This window comes from Ailuropoda melanoleuca, chromosome X (assembly GCF_002007445.2).
Source record: "Ailuropoda melanoleuca isolate Jingjing chromosome X, ASM200744v2, whole genome shotgun sequence".
NCBI classification, from domain to species: domain Eukaryota; kingdom Metazoa; phylum Chordata; class Mammalia; order Carnivora; family Ursidae; genus Ailuropoda; species Ailuropoda melanoleuca.
The window spans coordinates 74,480,671-74,491,599 of NC_048238.1; the positions used below are offsets into that span (position 1 = coordinate 74,480,671).

The 10,929-nt window shown below is 52.3% G+C and overlaps 1 protein-coding gene across 1 annotated transcript in view; it reads right to left on the reverse strand.

Moving 5' to 3' along the window:
• TSC22D3 (TSC22 domain family member 3) overlaps window positions 1-7,850 on the reverse strand; it is a 60,971-nt gene extending 53,121 nt beyond the window's left edge. The window contains exon 1 of the mRNA XM_034648833.1: window positions 7,425-7,850. Coding sequence (XP_034504724.1) covers window positions 7,425-7,744 — 320 coding nt within the window. The 5' untranslated portion in view covers window positions 7,745-7,850. The remainder of the gene's footprint in view (window positions 1-7,424) is intronic.
• Window positions 7,851-10,929: the final 3,079 nt, after the last annotated feature.

The following is a 10,929-nucleotide window of genomic DNA, read 5'->3' on the forward strand; positions in this document are numbered from 1 at the left end:
AGTCCCACTCAGCACGTTGGCTTCTCCAGGGCTCGAGAGGTGATTGCATGACACCAACCAATTTATTATGTAAACCCAGCCAGCCATGGCAGATTATGGCTTTGTAGTTATCTTGAGGGATGCCTTACATAAGAGGAGAAAGTTCAGGTAGGAGCAGCATCGTGATGAGCAAACACAGCACAACGGCCACCACCAGGTGCGCATAGACAGGGCTGGCCTTGCTCGCCTCCACCACCCCACAAGGCGGGGGCAAGTGCTCTGCTGGGCTCCATCACTCAGAGGATGGGAGACCCTGGCAGCCTTGGCCAGCCGCATCTATCTCCATTTACCCAGACTCCCTGGCCTTCAGGACCTCTCCTGGAAAGGAGCCAACACTCTACCTGGAATTGAGAGCTTGTTAGTTTATCTGGAAGTGCAAATAGGAGCAGGACTGTTAACCTTCTCTTCAGGCAGGGAGGGAAAATAAGGTCACCCTGGGAAGAGTTCTTTTCTGAGGTGTGGGCTCACATGTGTCCATTCCTGGCAAACTGGAGCAGTGGGTAAAATTCATGCTCTGTTCTTACCATTTTCTTTCTTTCTTTCTTTCTTTCTTTCTTTCTTTCTTTCTTCTTTTTCTTTTTTTTAAAGATCTTATTTATTTATTGGAGAGAGAGAGCACGCACACAAGCAAGGGGGAAGGGGCAGAGGGAGAGGGAGAAGCAGACTCCCTACTGAGCAGGGAGCCTGACTCAGGGCTCGATCCCAGGACCCTGGGGTCATGACCTGAGCCAAAGGCAGGCGCTTAAATGACCGAGCCATCCAGGTGCACCCCCTACCATTTTTCTTTAAGAGCACAAACCTGCTAGCTACACCTCTCCAGCTCCCATGCTGCCCAGAGCCCCATGCTGCAGCGGGCCTTCCATGGACGCCAGCCTTGCCTCTCTACCTCCCTTCTCCAAACTTGGCCTTCCCACGTGTCATTCCCATAGAACCTTACTCCCAGTGAGTTGCCTTCTTGAAAGAAGGTCTGATAAATAAATCCACACAAAGTAGTCAATGATAAGTAATAATGTCACATGTGGCTAAAAGGTATGGTAGGCCCTGGCCATTCATGAAAGGGGCACCCTAAAACCTTTGCCAGCCTGGATTCATGAGCATCCAGAAAGCCCATCATTTCCCCTACAAAAACTTCTCTTTTCATCACTTCGTTAAACTTTTTAGCTTTCTTTTCATTGTAATCACCAGCCCTAGCAGCTGATTGGGGGGGTGTTCTCCCCAAAGAGACAGGGACTCAAAAAGATGCCTGTATGCCAGCGTGCATGGCAGCATTTTTCACCACAGCCAACAGGTGGAGGTGACCCATGTGTCCGTAGACGGATGAGTGGTTCAACAAAATGTGGTTGATCCACACAATGGAATATTATTCAGTCATTAAGAAGGAATGAAGTACTGTCACATGCCACAACATGGGTGAACCTTGAAAACCTTATACTAAGTCAAAGAAGCCAGACCCAAAAGGCCACACAGTGTATGGTTCTACTTACAAAAAATCCCTAGAGCTGGCAAATTCATAGAGACAGAAAGTAGAATAGAGGTTACCAGGCGCTGCGGGGAAGGGAGGATGGGGAGTCAGTGTTTAATATGTAGAGAGTTCTGTTGGGGTGATGACAGAGTTCTGGAGATGGAGGGTTGCACAAGCTCGCAAATGTACTTAATACCACTGAACCGGCTGCTTCAAAGTGGTTAGAATGGCAACTTTTGTGTTATATACGTTTTTCGGCTATATATGTATATATTACATACTTCATGTACGTACATAAAACACCTATATATCATATATACATATGATTTATGTATATTATATACCTATACCAGCAAAAGCCTCTTAGCACATGAAATTCACATCCATGCCTCAAGAAAGAGACAATTTCTTACATGTCAAGATTCTCATGAGGCATCCAACCCATGACAGTTAAGTTTGCAGATGCATTTGTCATGTTAACAGGGAATGTGTCTTAATCCAAGAGTATTTATTCTTTGTCAGACCACTAGGGGCTCAGGAAATAGTTATTTTAAATTACCTTGGGCAAGGGAAGGACTTTCGAAGCTTGATACCAAAAGTGAAAAAATCACAAAGGCAAAGAATGACAGGCTTAATTAACCACATAGAAATCCAAAACCTCACTACAGGAAAAAAAAAACCCCTCCATCCTCAAAATCAAATGGCAAATTAGTTGACAAAGGGTTGCAATCTCGAATTCCGGGTTTCTCACGGTGTGGTCTGCATACCACTGGTGCCATGAAAGAAGGGTTTTACATGGTACACAGATGTCGAACTAGATCTTAGAGTATGACTTTAGACACTACAGCAGGCAGGTAGGAGAGTCGTTTTGCGCCTCAAATCACACCATGTAAGTGGCTACGCCCTCAGAGGTCAAATGCAGGAACATACACTTATAAAATCATTCATTCTAAGACTCCCTTAGAGAAGCCCAAATAATTTGTATGCGAATTTTTCTGGGAAACCTGATCTCTGAATCTCTATCTTACCCCTTGCTGCTATATATCAACTCAATAGGAAAGTTAAAGAAATTAGCACACGCAAAGCAATTCGACATTTTTGCTATTATTATTTTCTGAGCATCTAAGTGAGGGAACCAGTTGTTGCCAGCTAGAAGGTTAAAGGAAGACAATGAGGACTTTTAGAGCCGGAAGCAAACTCTAATTCAGAGTGTCTCAGGCCACACTAGGCAGGTGCGCTTGGGGGCCACAGGCAGAACAGAGCTGATTGAGACGCTTTGGACAAAATCTTAGAACTATATTTGAGGTTACAACATCAGTGACAATAACAGACTGGCAAAAGCTCTCGTTCCAGCTCGCTACACCTTACTGATCAGAGAATTAAGGCCCCTCACATGTCAACTTTGCAAGTTTTTTTATGGGCTACATTTATTTTATTTTAATTTTTTTTAAAGATTTTATTTATTCGACAGAGATAGAGACAGCCAGCGAGAGAGGGAACACAAGCAGGGGAGTGGGAGAGGAAGAAGCAGGCTCACAGCAGAGGAGCCTGACGTGGGGCTCGATCCCATAACGCCAGGATCACGCCCTGAGCCGAAGGCAGACGCTTAACCGCTGTGCCACCCAGGCGCCCCTATTTTAATTTTTTAAAAGATTTATTTATTTGAGAAAGAGAGAGAGAGGAGGAGCAGGAGGAGGGCCAGAGGGAGAGGGAGAGGGGGAGAGAGAATCTCAAGCAGGCTCCATGCCCAGCTTGGTGCCCGACATGAGGCTCCGTCTCAGGATCCTGAGATCATGAACTGAGCTGAAATCAAGAGTCAGATGCTTAACCGACTGAGCTGCCTGGGTACTCCATATTTTATTTTATTTTTTCTACATTTTTTTAAGTAGGCTCCATGCCCAGTGTGGGGCTTGAGCTCATGACCCTGAGATCAAGAGTTGCATGTTCTATCGGCTGAGCCAGCCAGGTGCCCCTCATAGGCTACATTTAAATTGGAAATTTTACCTGTTTGCCCAGTATATTCTATCTGCCTCCTAAGTTTTCCAGTTTTAGAAGCATATTCAAATGATAAGGCAGTGTCCCTGAATAAAAGGGTGACCAACCATCCCAGTTTCCCTGGGACTGTCCTGGTTTGAACATTGAAAGTCTTGTTTTCCCCGACTGGAGGGTCGGTCACCCTACGCAGTAAGGACATTTTAACCACTTGATTAGTTTCTAGGCTAATATTTACCTCTGCTTAACAACTCTTTCTTCGCAGACAATTCTTAAGTGTCTGATTGATCTTAGGCGGAGTTTTGGCTTTGCTCTTTGTTGTGAGGCATCAGGCAAGTTACTTAATTTTCCCAAGCCTCAATTTCCTTTATTATAAAATAAAGAAGGGTGACAACAGTACCCATTTCATTGGGTTGCTGTAAGTATTAAGTGAGATTATGCAGATAGAATGCTTAGTACATATTGTAAACGCTCAATAAATGTTAGCTATTAATCTGTTGTTGTTAGTTACCTAACACGAGATTGAAGGGATGGTTTTTATTTATTTATTTGAGAAAGAGAGAGAAAGCACGAGGGGGGGACGGTCAGAGGGAGAGGGAGAAGCAGGCTCCCCACTGAGCAGGGAACTCTGAGGATGTGGGGCTCCATCCCAGGACCTTGAGATCATGACCTGAGCTTAAGGCAGCCGCTTAACCCACTGAGCCACCCAGGCGCCCCTAAGGGATGGTATTTAAAACACATCTTCCCCTGGGGCACCTGGGTGGCTCAGTCAGTTATGCATTTGCCTTTGGCTCAGGTCATGATCTCAGGGTCCTGGGATCCAGTCCCACATCGGGCTCCCTGCTCAGCAGGGAGTCTGCTTCTCCCTCTGCCTCTCCTCCCTGCTTGTGCGCACTCTCTCTCTCTTTCAATCTAAATAAATAAATAAAATCTTAAAAAAAATAAAACATATCTTCACTTTACCCAGTATTTTAGAGGCACCTTTATATACCAACAAGCTGTGTGCCCATTACCATTGATTCGTAGGTATATACACAGCACCGTCCATCAGGACTTCTACCAGGCTAGAAGTAAATGCATGTAGCTCAAACAACAGAAATCATACTTAAATATTAATAAGGATTTTCCAAGACTAGTTTAAAGTTGTAAAATCTTTACAGAGGACCACACCAATAATTAAGCAGTCATCTGGTTAAAAAAACAACAACAGTTATTGCGTACTGGCTGTCTAACAAGAAGCCGAGGGAAAACTGAGTGTAAAACACGGTCCTACCCTCAAATTGCTTACACTCTTGTGTTCCAAGGATTCCAAGAACTAAGCCAGGAGCAGGGGCAGGTCAAAGTAGACAAACCAGATAGAAAGGAAGAATGTGCCCCGCCCTTCCTCCCTAGAAAACAGGATCCCTGGCAGCAGAGGAGTGGGCTGCAGGCAGAGAGGCGAGAGAGTAACTTTTCTAGAAGAGGCAGCCTTGAAAGCCAACAAATTAAAGGAAAAGGACACCCAGGCAGCAATTTGAAATACCAAATCATTAAATGGAACTGAAGTAAAAGGGATGGCTGAGTTTTGAAGACAGATGCCCAGGGAATAAATGAAGTAAGAAAGAGGAAATTTTCACTTTGGAGAAGGCTGCCCAGCTCAGACCCTGGAGAAGTCCCATGCCCAGCAATAATGGTCTCCTACGTTGCTAAGGAGCATGTCATTTTGGGCAAAATCTAAACCACATTCAGAATCTGCAATCTCTAAGGTCCTAGGAAAGGTCAAGGAAAATGAGACAATGCTTCATCCTTCTAGAACTTTAGGGCTGTTACCACAGGACCCTGTCACTGCCCAGCCTCACAGAAGCCTGAGGGCTTGCTGGTTTGCTGCTCAGCTGTTCGGGACACTGAGTTGCTCTGATTCCAGGAGGCACAGTATTCAGGCACACCTTCTCAACCATTCGCCCTGCTCCCTCAACCAATGCCCTCAGCGCCCCCACCCCCAACCCATAGTATTTCCAGGCTTTGCCAAGAACCAAGCGTCAACAAGCAGGTGTCCATGGTAGTAGGTGACGTAGGAGGTTTTTCCATTCAAGAAACCCAGACAACCAGAAAGCATCCCAAGGTGTGGCACAAGCCAACACTGATCTCAGGCTCTCAGCCTTACACCTCGCTCACCTAGGCTGACAGTCCTAGGCCTTGGACTTGGGAACCAGAGCCGAGGAAGCGTCCCCTCTTCTACTTCAGCAAGGCCATTTCGAGGCAGTTTCTCACCCCCATTGAAAGAATACAAATGCTACAGGCGCTCTTTCCAGGTGTTTCTGCCACCCCTCCCCCTCTACCACTCTCCTACCCTTTGGGGCAGGATTGTTAGGAGCCTGTTAGGGCTTTAGCTGGGCAGGGGCTGCGGCGTCTGTGGTGTGAATACACTTGTAATCTTTCACCAGAAACGAAGATTCCCTGGAAACCTGTTCCGTATCTGGCTTGGTTTCTTTGAGACAATTGCTGCCTCACGTGAAACAATTAACTAGAAAGGGCTTTGATGGCCTGGAAAATGCTTGAGAAATACAACTTGTTATGATAATGCTAACGAAGTCAGCAGCCCTGCTTGTGGGGCTGTGGAGGCAAACCTGGTCTTAGCACCAACTGAGGGCAGTTCCTGCCAATGGGATTGCTTTGACAATTTCCTATGTGTGCTTCGCAGAGCCACCCGATGATTCAAATATTCTCTGGGTGCTCAAAATTACTTATTACCTTGGCCCAATACACCACCTGCGACCTGAAATCTCAGAACTACAAGGAACCTTAAGAGACCAGAAAGATCAGGGAACTTGCTCAGGTTCACACAGACGGAGATAGAGCCATAACTTGTACCACAACCCTGGTCTCCCACAGCGGGGTTCTCCTTCTCTTACATAACCTTTGTTGTTGAGAGAGAATAAGATCCACCCCTATACATGCCTGCTTACACACACACACACACACACACACACACACACACACACACAGATGCGCGAGTGCGCGCATCCCCTCCGCCCCAGCGTCCTGTCCTGATGGTTCTAACACCAACCCCAGGGCTGGGTTTCCTGCTTCCCCTGCCTCAAAACTGCCTCAGTTGTCTCCGGGCTACCAAGACTAGCTCTTACCAGAATGTCTTGGACTGGAGGACAGCAGCCACCTTGGGTCTTCCCGTTGTGTTTCTCCCCTCCCCCTCCCTTCCTTGCCCTTCAATAGGATTTCTAGAAAGTCTGACCCGCACTCCAACACAGGCCTGCGGAGACAAGGGTTCATCCACCCACCAGTCCCAGGATGTTCTCTCTGGGGCTGCTTTTAGCCATCACTGGAAATTGAAGGCCGTGATCCATGGAGGAGGTGGGGGTACCCCCAACCAGAGTCTCAAAAAATTCTCACACGTGTAATTTTTCTTATTCTTCGCCCTCCCCCACACCAGCAGCAGCTTAATTTGTCTTGACATTTTGCTTGCCCTCGCTGTCAGTCAGGGCCACTAGGTAATTTAAAAGCCCTGCAATTTCAGTCCGAGTTTGCACATTTAGAAATGGGCTTCTGAGAAGGGTGCAGCTCGGATCCCGGGAGCATCCCGCAGCGGAATCTCCAAAACGGTGGCGGAAGTGTGCGCATTTGAGGACGGGGTGCCGCTGGCTACCCCCAAACCGATCTAGGGCTCTGCCCACCTCCAGGAGTCCAGATTTCCCTAGGCAAGTCTCCGCGGGCACCCTTCAAAATAGGGCTCCCACCTGCTGGGCCTCCCCTCTGCCCCACCGGACTCCACGTAGCCCAAGGGTCCGAGTCAGGTCGCGGCCATCCGGAGCCCCCCCTCCGCAGTGCTCCCCCTCCCCCGTGAACGACCCGGTCGCCCCTTCCGTCAGAGGTGAGGGTCCAGCAGAGGCCGGCGCCAGCCGGGACCGCGTGCCCACCCGAATGCCCAGCCACCCACCTGTGGAAGAAGAGCAGGATGGAGAGCATGGTCTGGTCGATGTTGCGGTTGCAGATGCCCTCATTGATCAGGTAACAGGGGTCCCGCAGCACGGGCTCTAGCGAATCCTGCCGCATTATGCTGTTGAGCTTGTCGGTGTTGAGGTTCTCAAAGATTAGCTTCTCCTGCAGCTGCCGAAAGTTGCTCACGGTAGGGCTGCCCGGGTTGTTGTTCTCTCCGCTGCTGTCGCTCTGGAGCCCGCTCCGGTGGGCCAGGTCCAGGCAGCAGTTGCAGCAGTCGAGACCGACAGGTGAGCGGCAGTCGGTCTTGGGCTGGGCCATCTTCTCAGGCTCGGGGGCCGCTTGGCCCTCGAGGTCAGGGTCGGCTGGCAGGTGCGCGCCCGCCGGGCTGGCCTGAGGGGACTCCAGGGTGTCTGGAAAACACAAGCTGTGAGAAGAGTTGGAAATTAGCGCCTAAAGCCAGCCACCCTCGGCTCGGCCCCCTCCTGGCTGTGCTGCTCTGGGTGCGAATAGAAACAGCTGGACAAACAGCTCCAAGCGGATCCTTCGGGCTCACTTCCTCCTCTTCCTCCTCCTCCCCCTCCTCTAGAGGCCGGGGCTGCCCCCGCCCCCCTAGGTGCTACACGCGGCCCTAGCGCAGTCCCAAGTTTCCCAAGTGTGAGCGGGGCTCGGCGGACCTGTGGCAGCAGGAAGGGCGGGCAGCAGGGCAGAGCGAGAGCCGGGGCGCGCCCTCGCTCCCTCCCTCCTTTGCTCCCTCCCTCCCCGGCCCGCTGGCTCTCCCGCTCTCGGGCTCCCCTGGGCTGTGCCGGCTGAGCGGTGGCAGGAGCCGAGAGCGAGTGAGCGAGGGAGCCAGTGAGCGAGTGAGCGAGCTGCACGCCCAGGAGTCGGCACGGGGCTGTGACAGCATGTAAATTACCCCAGGGGGGCCGGCGGAGAACGCTCCTCCGCCGCTACCCCGGAGGCCGCCTGGGTCCTGCCCCCCCAGCCCCCGCCCCCACCGCCCGCACCCTCGCACCCACATGGCCGCTCGCACCCTCGCCCGCGCTCCCGGGAACCCGGCCCGGCTCTCCCCCCGTCCGCGCGCTCGGCGCCGCCGCGCCGGCTCTCTGGCGGCTCAGGGCGCATCCTCCGTCAGAAATCTACTCGCGGCCGGCCGGGGACGCCGAGCCACCCCGGTCTCGAGCTCCGCGGGAGGGCAGATGTTCCGCGTCCCACCGAGGACGGGTCCCCCTGCAGGAGAGACGCCGCCCGCACAAGCCCGTCTCGTCGCTGCCTTTAACCGCCGCCCCTCCACCAGCCGGTTTCGGGGGGTCTGCGGAGAGCGAGCGGTTGCCCGCGCGGGGAGTCTGAGAGCGCCTGGCACGCTCTCGCGGTGCCCGGGGAATGCCTGAAACCAAACTCACGGAAGCACGCTCAAACTCGCCTCGGTTTCTGGCCCCTTCTCACTGATCTTCCCCTCTCTCCCCCACGCGCGCTCTCCTCTCTTCCCTGAACCCCATCTGAGGCGATCTCTGCCCGGGCTTCCGGGACTGCCAGCTCCCCGGGCGGCTTCCCGCTGCCTTGCCCCTTCTCCCTCCCTGGGCTCGCGTCTCCCTTTGCCCTTCTGTCGGCGCTTCTCCTCCACTCTTTAACCTTTCTTTCATTTTCTTTCTTTTCCGTGTTTCTTTCTTTACCCATTTCCGCTCCTCTTCCTTTTCTTTTTTGCCCCCCCTTTCCTTATTTCTTTTTTCTTTTCTCTGCATTTCATCAGTNTCCCCCACTTCTCCCCCATTCCGCGTCTTCTCCCCCATTCCCCGTCTTCTCCCCCATTCCACTCTTCTCCTCCATTCACCCACTTCTCCCCCATTCCCGGTCTTCTCCCCCATTCGGCGTCTTCACCCCAGTCCCCCACTTCTCCCCCATTCCGCGTCTTCTCCCCCATTCCCCGTCTTCTCCCCCATTCCACTCTTCTCCTCCATTCACCCACTTCTCCCCCATTCCCGGTCTTCTCCCCCATTCGGCGTCTTCACCCCAGTCCCCCACTTCTCCCCCATTCCGCGTCTTCTCCCCCATTCCCCGTCTTCTCCCCCATTCCACTCTTCTCCTCCATTCACCCACTTCTCCCCCATTCCCGGTCTTCTCCCCCATTCGGCGTCTTCACCCCAGTCCCCCACTTCTCCCCCATTCCGCGTCTTCTCCCCCATTCCCCGTCTTCTCCCCCATTCCACTCTTCTCCTCCATTCACCCACCTTCGCCCCCATTCCCCCACTTCTCCCCCATTCGGCGTCTTCTCCCCCATTCCCCCGCTTCTCCCCTCGTTTTCTTTCTGCCCCCTTCATTTCCCCCCCTCGATTTACCCCCGCGCGTGCCTCGCCTCAGCACCCCCGCTCTCTCCTCCGGTCTGTCCCTTTCTCCTCGCTTCACTTATCTTCCCCTACTTCTCCAAGCTTGCTGCCCCCCTTTTTCCCATCTCCGCCTGCCACCTTAGTTGGTCTCTGTCCTCACCCTTTCGAGAGCTGTGGTGAGGAAATGCTCGTGGGCACGGGGGTGGCGTGCAAGTGCGAGCCGAGGGGCTCTCGGCTCTGAGGAGAGGGTGATTGTGGGGCTAAGGAAAGGTGAAAGGTCAGATCCGCGGAGAGCGAGGCAGGCTGGTTCCTTGGGTCAGACCTCGCGGGTTTTGCGCTCTGTGGGGATGGGCAAGCGGAGGCTTTCCGGGTGCCTCAGGCCTTGGGGAATCGGAATACTCCGAAATGTGGAGGATTCAACAGTTATTGGCTCCCGAAAAAAAAATTCCAAATATTCATGATGTTCAGTTTTCACATAAAACTCAAGTGGATTTCAGTTTCAGTCAGCACTCCCCACCCCCCCCCTCCGGCTCGCTTTTTTTTTTTCCCTTCAAGAGCGCGTGGCCCTCGCCATAGAGCAGCGTATACTGCCATCTTGTGTTTCAGACCTGGAACATTCCCTGCCTGGGTCACAGAGTTCAGTCTCCGGGAGAGCACAGAGGTGCCTCCTAGTGGAATCCACACTGCATTGGTTCTGAGAGCGGGAGGAAAACGGAGGCAGATCCTTTACACGAAAAGGGGCCCCCATGACCGACCTGACACCGGGACGCCAGTCAGGGCCAGAGCCACCCTCTTTCTAGTGGAGTTTCACTTGCCCGAGTCCCTGCAGATTGGGTTTTCCATACATTCGAAATTCCCTCGGGGTGCCACAAGCAGCCGCCCTGTGACTAGGAGCAAAGGGCAGCCAAGTTAAGTCCGGTTCCCAGGGCCCTGTGGGTCTTGTACGGGGCCCCACAACTTGCGGAAATGGAGGGAGGGAGGGCCGTGCTCTCTCTGCCATTGGGGTCAGAAAACCAGAAACAAGCTGTACCTCTAGCTCCCGACAAGACCCCAGGATCAGAGATGAAAGAGGCTTTTGGAGGTCACTGACCAGCCCGGAAGAGTTGAGACCATGGTCCCTGGGCTTTCACAGCCGGCTGAAGGTTCAGTTTGGTCTCTCAAAAGCCTTTAGATGCTTTCATT